General features: G+C 41.9%; 1 protein-coding gene across 2 annotated transcripts in view; it reads right to left on the reverse strand.

Annotated features, from left to right (window-relative positions):
- Positions 1-516: 516 nt before the first annotated feature.
- LOC133105450 (netrin receptor UNC5D-like) overlaps positions 517-15,104 on the reverse strand; it is a 109,347-nt gene continuing 94,759 nt past the window's right edge. For both annotated transcript variants that reach the window (XM_061215577.1, XM_061215576.1), the window contains exons 11-16: positions 14,677-14,848; positions 12,440-12,667; positions 8,545-8,694; positions 7,030-7,194; positions 6,282-6,460; positions 517-3,137 (exon numbers count right to left, since the gene is read on the reverse strand). In XM_061215577.1, the coding sequence (XP_061071561.1) occupies positions 2,951-3,137; positions 6,282-6,460; positions 7,030-7,194; positions 8,545-8,694; positions 12,440-12,667; positions 14,677-14,848 (1,081 nt within the window). In that variant the 3' untranslated portion in view covers positions 517-2,950. The remainder of the gene's footprint in view (positions 3,138-6,281; positions 6,461-7,029; positions 7,195-8,544; positions 8,695-12,439; positions 12,668-14,676; positions 14,849-15,104) is intronic.

Here is a 15,104-nt window from a genome sequence, read left to right on the forward strand (position 1 = left end):
CATTGATTAACAAGCATGCCAATGATCTGATTAATTAATCGGAAATTAACACGCAGCTTCTTCACGTTGCATTAAATGATAAATACAATTTAGAAAAATCTGTTTTCATTACGGAGCAGTAGCAGAGACTGTCAATTTTTACATTTTCAAGATCAACACTACGATTCATTTGAAAAACATTCAGTACTATCAGATATAGCCAGATCTCCCCAATTAGGCAGTTTAGTAGCATATGCCTTATGCATTTATTTTCATTTGTGCATTACAAATTTGTGCACATTTTATCAACATCATTTTGGGACACGTAGTCTTATTTCTCTGCACTCACACTCGGAAAATAGACTGGAGTGCCCTCATGTCTTCAGCTGCATCTTAAAAGCGAATGAACACATTTTCCAGAACTTTCCAGAGATACACCTGCAAAGGAACCTTGTACTCAGTCTGCAGAAATGTAAAACACGACAAGATAAACACTAAAGCAAATGTTTTGGTCAGGAAAATAAAAATGACATGGCCTTTGCAAATGGATAACACTTTATTCTGCTCAACATTGTTGAGTCGTTTGCAAAATAATATTTATTCAGAGATAGCTTGTGAGAGATACACGAGATTTATACAGATAACCTTTTGAATACGATTACTAGGCTGGCTGTTACAAAAGACACAGAAGGAACTCAAATCACAAACCATCGTATTTGTAGTTTTTTTGTCTTTTCTTTTTTACAGCAACACACATAATTCTCACTGCTCACTGCTGAAGCTGTCAGTACCTTGAGGGGGACTATGTGCTGTTATAGAGGATGTAGCACGGGATATGCAAATTCATTCAAAGCCTACAACTCACATTGTGTATAAAAGGCTTTGTTATACAACTCGGTATAACCAAGCCACGCCAGGTGTCAGAGAAATGTATTATTGTAAGGTTAAATCAATGTACAATGTTTTTTTTTGGGCGGGGGGGCTAACAGTGTTCACAGTTCAATATTTCATCTTTTACAGTATATTGAGCCCACCAGGTAAGCATTAAGTTAGTAGACATTCTACTACAATAATAATTGTATCAGTATAGCAGAATATCCATAACTTGTTTCTCAATACCAAATTCAAACCCCTGCATGCCAACATAACTCCCATATTCCTGTAACTGCAGAAATGTTCTGATCATTTTGAACATGTTTCTCCGCAACAGTGAGGAGTAATCCTGGATGGGCTGTCATTCTTTCACAGATCATTGGCCAGACTCAGCACATCAAACATTGAGTGCCATTAATAAAGTTTGCTGTGACAACCTGTTTAAGTCCAACTGCAAAACATTGGCTCTGTTTTCAGAAAACTACCCAACTACTCGAATATCTTAAAATCACCCCTTAGTAGGCTCCTTCAAATTGCACATGCCAATGAGCACTGACATAAATTAACTGGATAATTTGTTCAACACTGGAAGAAACATACCAAGCTGCATCCCTGCAGACTCAAGCTTTAGCTTGCCAGCTTTGTCTGCCTTTAATTGCATCTGGTTCTGACTGCCAATACATGTTCCTCCATTGTTTATAAGACTGAACTGTGTGGATTTGTTGAAGCAGATAAGTGCCTCATACAGGCCACTGGAGAAATGTCTTCAGTGCCGGCAGCAAGCTTACAGCCAGTCTTGCCTCTACATTGGTAGAGAGACCATTTTAGGATCCCATGACTCTCACTACAGTGTAGCCTGAGCTTGTCTAATGCACATTTCCACTGTTTTCTGAGGTTTTGATCCTTACTTTACAGATTCTAAACATACAGCACAGTGTGGACATTTGATGGGAATGTGTGGGTGCTCACTGGCTTTGATGGGGATATCTGTGTATTACAGCAGAGTGATGGCTAAGATTGGATTATAACAGACAGTAGCACATTATAGTGTGAAAGACAGGCATTGAATAAAGTCTCATCACATAAATCCTTTTATATCTTACCCCACTTCCCCTGGGAGACTGCAATATGAGACATTTCCGAGACTTAGCTAGGCAACATTACTATCCGTATTCTTATTATTAAAGCAATATCAAAATCAGAATAAGACAAAATATTAATCAGTGAAATCAATCAGATTCAAAGCAATGTAGTTGCGAATAAGTACAGGAGAAACTGAATGAAAATACAGAAATGCCGTTATGAGAAGGCAGTGGAGTCTCTGCTTGAGTTATTGTCGCTTGGCAACACCCCGTTCCTGTAACGATGCAGACCGGAGCCCAGTCTGTTTGGCAGCTTCAAAGGGGCATGTCTAAAACGCACAGCCGCTGAGTTTTCATTCCATTTGCCGGTCGATGAACATACTTTTCTAATTATATTGGCTTGTGTGCTTAGCTTGATTGAAAAGGTTAGGATTCTCTCTGTAAACAACCCCCCCCCCCCCCCACTGCCTTCCACTATCAAAGAACAGAAGCAGGAAGCCGTCTTTGATGCAGTGTAGCCTGTGGATTTGATTTCCCACCACGGCTGTCAATGCAACCCCACATACCTTGATTACCTGGTCCTGCCCTTCACTGTGTGAAGTCTTAGTCTGGCTCCTCTGTACTCTCCCTCCCCATGCTGATCCTCCTCTAGGCGTAGCTTGAGCTCTTTCCTTCTTCTCTGGCTGCTTCCATTCTGTCCTCTCTTAAGTGAATTCTGAGCGAGTTTGGGCTGTGCTGCTTCCATCCTGTCCTCTGTTAAGTGAATTCTGAGTGAGTTTGGGTTGTGCTGCTGCCATTCTGTCCTCTGTTAAGTGAATTCTGAGTGAGTTTGGGTTGTGCTGCTGCCATTCTGTCCTCTGTTAAGTGAATTCTGAGCGAGTGTGGGCTGTGCTGCTTCCATTCTGTCCTCTGTTAAGTGAATTCTGAGCGAGTTTGGGCTATGCTGGTGCTGTTCTGTCCTCTGTTAAGTAAATTCTGAGCGAGTTTGGGTTGTGCTGCTGCCATTCTGTCCTCTGTTAAGTGAATTCTGAGCGAGTTTGGGTTGTGCTGCTGCCATTCGCCGGGCTTCTGGAGTGGACCTTGCCGATTTCCTCCAATGCACTGGCTAGCGAGTCCAGATCCCCGTTGTCGTGGTGACGGGCTTCCCAGAGGTTCAGTATCACTGCTGAGGGACTCTTCTGCTTGGCGAAATAGGACAGGTTCCTGCAAGGAAGGAAAAGGGCAACTTCAGCTCGACTGCTTGCTTTCCTTGAGAGATGATGTGTCAAAACACATATTTTTGCACTTTGATGTTTAAAATGTCATAATCAGTATGCTCAATGGCCTGGCACATACTCAGGGACATGGCACACTATGGAATTGTGTTTTGAACAATAAAAACATTTCCTCAGAACCATGATGACTGTTGGTGCATTTGTACTAATATCCAGTAGAGGGCAGTTTTACACTATCATTTACCATTTAGCCAAGTCACACATATTGTTTCCTTATTTATTTCTAAAGCACCTTCAGACCCGAGGAAATGAATTCTCAATCTGCTTAACAAGGCTTAGACATTCTCATTATCTGAAAGCAGCCGGTTCGACTCGGTTGAAACCTGCTATAAATCCCTGCAATCCAAAAAACCTGCACACAGTGCTAAGAGTGATGCACTACACTTTATCCATTGCCACAACACCAAGGTTAAAGAATAATGGAGAAACTATAACATTCCCTTTTCGCTCACCCCATATCAGCACTCATAACTGGACAGCTGAAGGGACAACTGCCAAAATGTCTGGAGGAAATATGGCAGCCACACCAAGTGGTGCTCGGTTTAAACTTATATTTCCTTGTTTTTCCACCCTCTTGTCATGGGTATAAAATGCAAACTTCCAGCTGGTTCCTTGTCTATCCTCCCTCGCACGGCACGTTACGCTCACTTGTTGCATAACACAAATTTTGCCACAAGATGGCTGCTCAAGGGAAGAGAGGCAAGAGAAGGGAACGTGTTGAAGTGGACCTGAATACAATGGAGAATGAGGCCTGAATGAAAACGCAGCCTCGACTGGATGAGCCACCCAGTAACACGTTTCTCTCAATGAAAGCTGAGCATTATACAGCCTTAAAAACAATGGGCTTTTTAAGAACAACAATAGGCCTGAGTCGTGTTTTATCTTCTTTCCACTGAAAAATCTTTTCTAAAAACAATCCAGCAAAAACGTTTCCTGTTTGCATTCACTGATCCTCATGTTTGTCTGCAAAATCTACAAATCCCTTCGGTTAAAGTAGTACGGGTACAGGACTGAAATCACAAAAATTGGCCCAATAACTTCCATTTTCACATAATATAACCAAGCTCATACCTGTGCAAATCTATAATTAAATCTACACTGCGGGACTGAGGGACAGTGTTCATGAGGGATGCACCATTGACCATGGATGATGATGACAGGAGATATGGGTGCAGTATTATCCTAAAGAGAATCCTGTTCTGCTGGTGTCCTGATGTTCTATGAGTGCAACTTAACCCCTTATGGGCGGATGCGACCTGCACGTTACATCTCCCTTAACAGACGGATGCGACCTGCACGTTACATCTCCCTTAACAGACGGATGTGACCTGCACGTTACATCTCCCTTAACAGACGGATGTGACCTGCACGTTACATCTCCCTTAACAGACGGATGTGACCTGCACGTTACATCTCCCTTAACAGAAGGATGTGACCTGCACGTTACATCTCCCTTAACAGACAGATGTGACCTGCGCGTTACATCTCCCTTAACAGATGGATGTGACGCCAGTGTTGTATTTGATCATATGACCGTTTTTCAAGATACATGACCATTGAAATGCACTGTAATTCCTAGGTCTTTCTATGGGTTTTCTATAGGGTGCCTTAGTCCATAATGTGTTAAGAGCTTGTTCCTGGAGGATGCCAAAGGATACTCTTACCAGGAAGTCTGGACGAAGCTTGATATACTGATTATTTCCCACACACCATACTGTAATCAGTGGTACCTATCGTATGTACTGTATATTTCGATCTACCTAAATTAAAATGAGACCCCGGTGGTTTATTCTGCAACCTGTTCTGTAACAATAACATTTGCAACATCAATACACTTTAACTTCATTCATCCCCCAAGGCCAGGAGAGACAGAAAACAAACACGATTTACAACACTTCAATCTTTATGATGCAATAGCACTATCGTTATACAGAAAAAGGACTCAATAAAAGATTCAAATTAGTGGGTTTATTTTCACATCGTGGCTAAGAACATTTCAGGTTTCCAAACAATCTCAATTCCCAGTCTTGGAGGCTCTTCTGTAGTGTACAACATTCAACTACATGATAAATTAAGCATAAGGCTTATAACACCGCTGGAGAGATACATTACTTATTAAAATATGTTTTAATTTAAAACATTTTAAAACATTTAATTTTAAAACATTTTAAAACATTTAATTTTAAAACATTCTCTGGAAGCGCACACACACAAGGAGAGTTTGAAAGACAGTTAATAGCTCAGTGTTATTTGCATTGAGTTTAATGATTGGGCTAAAGCATTTAATGATATGGAATTGAACAAAATGGGTAGAATTGGAAGAGTGAGATTATAAATGCAGAAGGAGAGGCCATGAATAACATTATACATTCTCTATTCTAGGAGACAAATGTTGAAATTATCTCAGAAGGACCTGCATATTCATAACTGCATTTTCAGTATCTTTATGTGCTATTTCATTTCCCCCAGGAGTTTTAACTCAGCCATATGTTAAAAGTAACCAATCCATTTATTTGTTATCCACATTTTATTATCATTAGTAACAATAGCTAACTAGCAACACTAAACAACATAGACTCTACTCAAAATGGGTAGTTAAATTCCACATTCTAATATAGTTTTAACTTTCTAGTAGCCTACTTTCTTTGTTAAAATGGGATGTGACTCTTCCAGTTACAGTAGGAAGCATCTCTGGTGGGCATGCAACAAATGACTCCCACTCACAGTCAGGCCTTTCAAGTTGTTTTGTTATGAAACTGTTGAGTGTGGAATGAGTCAATTGGAGGTCATGATGATTTTCCCTCAGTTAAAACAAGCCTTGAATGAGAGGAAGCAGATAATGATGAACAAACAGCTTTATCTATTAGCTTACTTATTCTATGGGCTCAGTTCTTTAAGTTTGATTCTAGCAGATAATTGTTCTGCACTATGAACATGCAGAGATACAGGAAATTGTCTTACCTTTGATTTTAGGCCGCTTTGGCCAAAAAGAAATATTTAAAATATTTGTACATTTTATGAACACTCCATAAACCGTTTTGGAAACCCTTTGAAAGCAGCAATGGAGACTCACCTCTCAATGTGAAGCTTCCGAGCCAAAAGCTGCCAGTCCTTGCCTTTGGCATTGGCAGTGTCAAACGTGGCGCAGATCCTCTGGCGAATAGAGAGGGGGATTTTGAAAGCCTTGGGGCCATGCAGAGATGTGGTAGAGCAGTCCATCTGAGTAATGAATGAGACAGACTCCTTTTGCCTCTGGAAAACAAAGTCAGGCTAATATGAACTGTGCTGAAATAACCCTGTGTGCATTCAACACCCTAGGCAGTTACACAATGTACAGGCCACCGGAAATCACCTCACATAACGTTGAATAATGGTACACTGAATCATTTTCTGCATCCTATTGTAGAAAATTGAATTCATTCATATGATTGAATGGTACATACTGTTAAAATGTATTACATGCATTAGGATAATACATTACATTTTCTAGCATTTTCAGTACATTAGGACATACACTCAACATGGAATACTTATGTTTTGAATTTCACATTCACATAAGAAATATTCTTCATAAGGGAAAAAGGTGTGCTGTCAGAATGTAGGAAAACTCATAACGATTATCTTTCTATTACATCGTTCAGCATCTATTACAAATCTTTGACTATTGCCACAGCTCTTTAAGAATTCATAAATACATTGCCCACAGAGAACCGTTGAAGACGGAATGCCCCATCTGTGATGCGATACTAAAAATTCTATAAAGCAACGGAGTTGGCACGTGCTGTCATGATGCTCACTGCCAAGACACACTGGGGCCTCACCTCCGCGATGGATGTGTAGACCTGGAGGATCTGCTCGTGACCTTTGACCTGCCGCACACTGATCTTGCAGGAGAGCTGGGTTGTGGTGGGGCTGTATCGCTCCAAGCAGAAGGCACAGTGCAGGGGCTGCTGGTTGCTGCGCCACACTTGAGAGAAGGAGAATTCCTACAGGGCAGGGGCGGGGAGTGGGGGGGAGTGGGGGGGGGGGCACAGCCAAACCTGAATGAACACAGCTTTAAAAGAAAGAAACCAGCCAAACAAATTCTGCGCAAAGATGATTCCTCTTCACTCCATGCTTTGGGCAATGCTAACACAAACAAGTGCACACAATGAAAAAAAGCAGGACAGAGTGTTTGAGGTTGCAGATATACCTGAGGAAAAATATAGCACTTGCCAGAAACTGCTTTGCTGTCACAAAGCAGCACTTTAGTCCTATGATGTGCATTCATCCTTAGAAAGGAGAGCTTCATTGCTATTCTGGACTTGTAATATGGGCTAGTTCTGCTCTTTGGTGACTACCTTTAGTCACAGGGTAAAAGCAACACACTGATGGGACTAGTGAGAGTAAGAAATGGATTGTCTTAAATGCCTAATTTGAGGATGAAGAGTGAATTTCATTGACCTGGAATTGACCCATGTAACTCTCTATACAGGTGACCTGTTCTTCCAGTAAAAGGCATTCGGGTGAAAATACACGTATGCACACTAAAACAGCTTAATACTACGACTTAACATTTTGGCACACCACAGCTATTGGAGCAGTAAGAAAACATACAAAATTTGGAAGCTTGGCAGGCTCATTAACGGCCAGTTAATATTGTCTGATAATTGTTTGACTGAAATCATTTGCTCAATTTAGTGGCCGCAGTCCACCAACCTACTGTAAGCCTCTGGGGCTGAGGCAACCTTGGTGCAACCAACACAAATCATGCAACATGACATAAGAAAGAGGACAGCTGTCTGCACTGAGATGTGACCACAGGCATATATTTAACAAGACTGCAATATTGGAAGCCCCATTCACCTTTAACAGCCACATCCATCACAGCCCATATTGAATAAAGTCAGCCTCGATCCCCATCTTCTTTGTGAGAATTGGATTACCACACGAGTAGATACATACTGTACATTAGATTTTTTTCAACAGCCAACAACACATTTTCAATGATGGGGATGAACATGCTAGGCACCATGAAAAAGGAAAGCTTGAAGCTTAAGGTTAAATAATTTACTATAACCATACACTGAGTGTAAACCCCCCCCCCCCCCCCCCCCCAAAAAAAAACAATACCTTCTGTTTTCCGAAGGAACTCAGGCAAATTAAATGCCCAATTTTCTTTTGCTGCCATGGTTACAAAAGCCTGTGCAGTACAATGACTTCCACTTTAGCAAAACACTGTGCACCGGTTTATAAGATCCAGGGAGACATCTAGCATAACTCCCATTCCTGCTCCTCTTTCCATTCAATTGTCTTTGGTGTAGGCACTGCAGAGGCACTCATGTGCAGTACTGTACCTGACATGTGGTGAAAGGCTTTATGCTCCACAGAAACTGTGGGATGTCCTGGATGGAGACTTGGAGGCTAGAGGTGTTTGCTTTAAAAAGTAACGTCTTCTGTTCCTCCAGGAGCAGTCCACCCTTGCCTCTCTCCATAGCAAGCACCCCCTGAAAATTCAGAGACACGGTAGCGTTGGTTCTCCCAAAAGGCTAACGTGGTCTGCGATATGACTGTGACTGGAAGCTCATTTATAAAACACAGGTGAATTCAGCCCTTAGTCTTTATGAGACCTTGACTGGTTTCACACTGCAGGAAATAAGCGGACATAAAACAAACAAAGCACCAAGATAAATTTCTGACTGTCAGGATAGAGTTGTAGTCTTGTTCACAACAGCCCATGTCTTTTACAAGTCAGTCTGTTCTTGCCGCTGGCAGGCTGGCAGCAGAATATAATTCTTCAGAAAAACAAGCATTTAAGGTTCTAGATGCTTACAATTACATCACATTCTATCAACTTAAATATTTTCAACCAGATACACCAGATACTGTAATATATATATATATATATATATATATATATATATATATATATATATATATACACATATATATATATATATATATATATATATATATATATACACACTATATACACACTCACTGAGCACTTTATTAGGAACAAATACTGTGCAGGGCCTCCCTTTGCTCTCAAAACAGCCTCAATTATTCCACAAGATGTTGAAAACATTCCTTTGAGATTCGGTTCCATGTTCACATGATTGCACCACGCAATTTCTGCAGATTTGCCAGCTGCACATTCATGCTGCTAATCTCCCGTTCTACCACATCCCAAAGTTGTTCTATCGGATTCAGATCCAGTGACTGGGAAGGCCACTGAAGAACACTGAACTCATTGTCATGTTCATGAAACCAGTTTGAGATGATTTTTGCTCTGTGATATAGTGCATTATCATGCTGAAAGCATCCATAAGAAGATGGATACATTGTGGCCATGAAGGGATGCACATGGTCAGCAACAATACTCCAATAAGCTGTGGCATTCAAGCAATAATTGATTAGTATTTAACGGGCCCAAAGAGTGCAAAGAAAACATTCCCCACACCATTACACCACTGCCACCAGCTTGGACTATTGACACAAGGCAGGTTGGGTCCATGGATTCATGCTGTTGGCGTCAAATACTGACCCTACCATATGTATGCCTATCGAGATTCATCAGACCAGGCACCGTTTTTCCAGTCGTCAACTGTCTATTTGTAACACATCCGCCTCAAGGTTCATCATGTTGTGAATTCTGAGATGCTTTTCTGCTCACCATAATTGTACAGAGTGGTTATTTGAGTTACCTTTCTGTCAGCTCGAACCAGTCTGGCCATTCTCCGTTGAGCTTGGTTTTTTTCCACCATTCTAAGTAAACTCTAGTGACTGTTGTGCGTGGAAATCAGCAGTTACAGAAATACTGAAACCCGTCTGGCACCAACAATCATGCCACGGCTGAAATCACTGTGATCACATTTTTCCCCAATTCTGATGGTTGGTGTGAACATTAACTGAAGCTCCTGACCCATATCTGCATAATTTCATGCATTGCACTGCTGCCACATGATTGGCTGATTAGATAATCACATTAATAAATAGGTGTACAGGTGTTCCTTATAAAATGGTCAGTGAGTGTATGTATGTCAAACCACTAACGGCTAGGCCACTAGCTAGGCCACTAGATCTGGTCATCGACCCATGAGTGAGTACAGGTCTGATAACGGTTGGTATGGATCTCTGTATCCAAAGAGAAACGACCACAACACATTTGCAATAATGGGATGACACAGCAAGGGAAGAAGTATTGAACAACTGTCAGATGTACAGTAGAGGAGAGAGGAATAAATCATTTGCTTGAATATGTTTGGATAAACCCCACTTTCAGGAGAGATCAGACACCATTCTAAAGCCGTGTGCAGACAAGCCATGTTCTTAGAAACCAACTCAGACAATAACAACAACAGAAATAGCAAAAACACAATTTTCTCCATGACACACTATTAATTTGGGCACAGCCACCTCTCAGTAGGACAACGGCAGCTCAAAAACAACAGCGAGCGTGAAAGCAGACAGAAGCAACAGGGAGCTGGAATCCAATGTTTTAATCAGAGGCGAGGTCCATGCTGTGTGATCAGCTCCGCTGCTGATAACAGTGGATGAGGCAGACCTGCAGGCTCGTTCAGAGCTCACTCACAACGAGGCACTCCGGCACATGGATATGAAGTGGCCTGGGGTGAGGAGTCCGCTCAAGCTTATAGCACTACTCAGTTTTCACATAATTAAACTTCAAAAATACATGCAGCTATTTTTCTTCAGTAGCTCTTCTGTGATTTTTGTTCCGTTATGATTTTCCAAATGTTCTATTTTTCCCCTCAGTTGAGCAATGTTCAGTCAAACCTAATTTGAAGTGTATTGTCCTATAATGTTATGAGGATTCTTTACAATATGGGGCCATTTTGTGAAGTAGTCGCTAGGAAACTCATCATACTGCCACACATATGAATCACAATTGGGTGGCGCTCTACCTTAATTTATTTAGTGCACACCCAGTTTTGTTGATCAATCAATAAAATGATTTAAGATGTGCAGGAAGAACATTTGTTATGCAAATGTGTAAAATGGGCGGCACGGATGGTGCAGTGGGTAGCACTGCCGCCTCACAGCAAGGAGGTCCTGGGTTCGAATCCCCGTGCGGAGTTTGCATGTTCTCCCCGTGTCTGCGTGGGTTTCCTCCGGGTACTCCGCTTTCCTCCCACAGTCCAAAGACATGCAGGTTAGGCTGATTGGAGAGTCTAAATTGCCCATAGGTATGAGTGTGTGAGTGAATGGTGTGTGCGCCCTGCGATGGACTGGCGACCTGTCCAGGGTGTATTCCTGCCTTTCGCCCAATGTATGTTGGGATAGGCTCCAGCCCCCCTGCGACCCTGTTCAGGATAAGCGGGTTAAGATAATGGATGGATGGATGGAAATGTGTAAAATGTCCCTCTGATTATTAGTGGCTTGTGTCTTCAGCAGATTTCACACTTTACAATGCCAACTGCTTGACCAGATACGGATCGCCATTTAATGGAAGCAGTTCAGGAAAAAGGCATATCACGTAACACTTGAGATATTTCCCTCTGGAAATTGAATCACTCGGCTTGTCACACATAATACAATGTTAAATCAAATTTAATGAATGTGGCAAAATTACTCAATTAAGCATAAGAGGAAAGGAAGCAACCTTGGAGCTTCTTTTCATTTTGTAATCAAAAATTTCCTTGCCATGTAATTGGCATTAAATGTTCTGGGTATTTGCATGACTGGCCCAGATTATCTTCACTGGAGCACAATAACAAAACAACAGTCCTCACGTAAACGGTTTTAACGGGAAGCATTACAAAAGCAGCAACTTAGTTAGTGTCTGTGTACATGTTCAAGCCCATCTGTTGCAATCCCTGTTTTAAAATCCAGCTATGCCAGCTTGACCAGCTTGAACAGCTCTATTTTCATGCTGGTCAAGCTACCATAAACTGGTCTAGCTGGGTATAAGCTGGGTAACCAGCATGGCCAAGCTGGCCATAAAGCTGGTCTGGCTGATGAACCAGCTAGTGCTGATACAGTAGCTTGTCTGAGCTGGTAGCAGGTAGCTGTTTCAAAATAGAATGTAGCTTGAGCTGATCAAACCGTGTCAAGCTGGGAGGTGGTCTGAACTCATCAACCAGCAACGAGCCATTGAAAAAACCTAGCTTGAGCTGTTTTGAAGCTATGCTAAGCAGGGATTGAAGCTATGCTAAAATAACTCACATTTCTCAAAGTCAAAGTATGACAACATATTGTGGAAACACATGTCTGAAAGCCAAACTCTAGCACCTGAAAGGCGTTGGGGGTATCATCCACACAGTAGACCCGCAGGCAGTAGTCCATGGAGTTGGCACCAGCGCTTCCAAACACAGCCAGCTTTAACCTCTTCACAGCAACCTCGGTAAAGGGCTCCCCGGCCAGCGCATAGCAACCAGGTTGGTCCAGTAGCAGATGGCAGTTCTGGGAGTCCACCAGGCAGTAACAGGAAGTGGTCTCATCCTCTACTGACATCACATCCTGCAATATACATGACCACACAGTATTGATGTAAGCTTAAAGGAAATGTCTGAAAGATTTTTCCAGAAGTATGGAGCAGTGGTGCTCATGACACAGGGAAAACCCTACAATTAAATGTATAGTTTGCAATCATCCCATTGTGTATTTAGTTGCTCTTTGAGTATTTTACCTTGTATTGTGTAGTTGCCTGCTTACTGCTTTCATTCCAGATGAACATTTAGTTATAACTGTCTTCTGGCTTGTATGAAAGAGAATGCTGGTATTAGAGGGTATGTGTGAATGAAGGCAAAGACCATGTTACACGGTAGATTTCAGAGGACTGATTGGTGCTGGGAGTAACTGCGATTCAAAGCCGGGATGTATAATTCAGAAGCCAGTGGCAGCATCAGGCTGAGTCATTAGTATAAGCACAGTAGATTTCTTTTTTTGTCAAACTAGTGGCTGAAGAAAAACAGTCAAGCACCATTGCACACAATCTGGAGCATATAAACTAAATTTAAAAAATGTCACGTTTTTTTACATTTGATTTTTTTTTTCTTCATTATTTCAATGTACCTGCGGGATTCACAATGGCTTTTCCCATTCTGCCTGAGAGATATCATCCCATGGGTCTGCACCTGCATGTTGCCTGTTCTTTTTGTGTATTTTTTTTGAGAATTACCCTCTTGCACAAATGTCAGTTAGAATGAAAAGAACAAGCTTTATTATCATTGCAGTACGGTATCCCTTGGACCACTTCACCCATGCCTTGATGATGTTAATCAAATATCAAATGTAGACACAAAGTGTATACGTTTCCTTTAAATTTTCTCTTGAATTAAAAACTAAACTGTGTTAACTACTGGGAGAGGCCATATCTTTAAATGAAAAACAGCCAACTTTGAAAATTTCCAAACATCTCCCTACTGACAGAGTTATGTAGAGCCTGACAGGATTTATAAACTAGAGCAATGCACAGCATATGTGCAAGATAGCAAGAAAGATTTCAGAAAATATGAAACAGAGATATGCAACTGGAGCCTAGTAGTGCTGTGTTTATGCACTCTGGGCAACAGCAGAGCAGCCTTGCGACAAGATAGGAATCTGTGCTACAGCTTTTCAGTCTATGGTGGATGCTTAGGTCCCTGCCCCCTAGATGTAATTACCTTACCCTGGACATGCTTTGCAGCTAAATGGGTTGTAAAAACATTACTGGGATAGGAAGCAAGGCCCAGAGGTTTGGATGAATTAGACCACACCAGGTTACAAGGCTTATCATAAAGCTAACAGACAGATAACAGACTGCACACTCCCAGTAGTTATTCAATATTTCAAGAAAGTGTGTCTCTACATTGGTAATACTGTAAATCCATTGACAGAAACCTGATGTCATTTAATACTATCCAAATAAGGAATAAATAACATGTCCGTGATTTCTCCACTGATTTCCCTCCGTGTGTCTGTGCTCAGTTGTCTCTGTCCTACTTAATCCGCTGGATAAACTTTTCTGTCATTACCCCTGTCGGACTGACACGCGCCTGGTGCCCTGCTGTCACATGCTGTAAGGCTTTCACTTCCCACAGTGTCACCCTGCTGTTGGCTGGGCAGAGGCAGGACTGCTTTCTCCTGAACATCCCTTCCAGGCCATTAGTCCTTCTCCATGAGGGTGGGAAAGTGTTTACTGGTCAAAATCTCTCTTTTCAGGCTTGGCACACAGAGCTAACACAGAACTAACACTGACACTGCAAGGAAGCACCTAGTGGCTGCAGGTTGGTTGAGGCAGGATGGATTAGATCTGCGTGTTTTTAGACTCATCGGATACAGATACATAGGATTAAACAAATGTATGCGCAATACGAAAAATTACCACAAAAATGATCAAAATGCACAATTGTACAATTATATCCAATATTCGATCATCACATACAATCCCAAATGATTAGGTGTAAGATACTGTTTCAGGCATAAAGTGTATATGAAATGAAATGATTTTTAGCAGTGAGTGATAGTAAGAGGTCACATGATCTCACCTCCCACTTCTTCTCCTGGGTTAGTCTTTTGAGCCGTATGCTCCAGTTTTCTGTGCTGACCTCGGCGCAGTGGGCTATCGTCACAGCAACCGGGCAGGAAAGGTGAAGACCAGGGGGGCCGTACGTTACGGCGGGGCTGAGCAGTATCTCACAGCCGTCAGTGGTCTGAGTGCTGGAAACACACACACTCAGTCAAAGTGCTGCAGAGGGGGTCCAATGCGAGCAGATACCATCGGGCCATGCTTCTTAAAGTGTTTGATAAAAATGACAGCAGACTGAAAGGACATACAGCACCATTTAAAGCAATAGTCACTTAGTCACTGAGGTTGTACTTCTAGAGACTGCTGGACAATATATTTCCCCAGCTGGAGAAGGGAGGATTAGAGCCAGGGACACATTTCCTGTAAGCTGTCAACTTTGGCACTGCA

This window comes from Conger conger, chromosome 12 (assembly GCF_963514075.1).
Source record: "Conger conger chromosome 12, fConCon1.1, whole genome shotgun sequence".
In the NCBI taxonomy this organism is placed as follows: domain Eukaryota; kingdom Metazoa; phylum Chordata; class Actinopteri; order Anguilliformes; family Congridae; genus Conger; species Conger conger.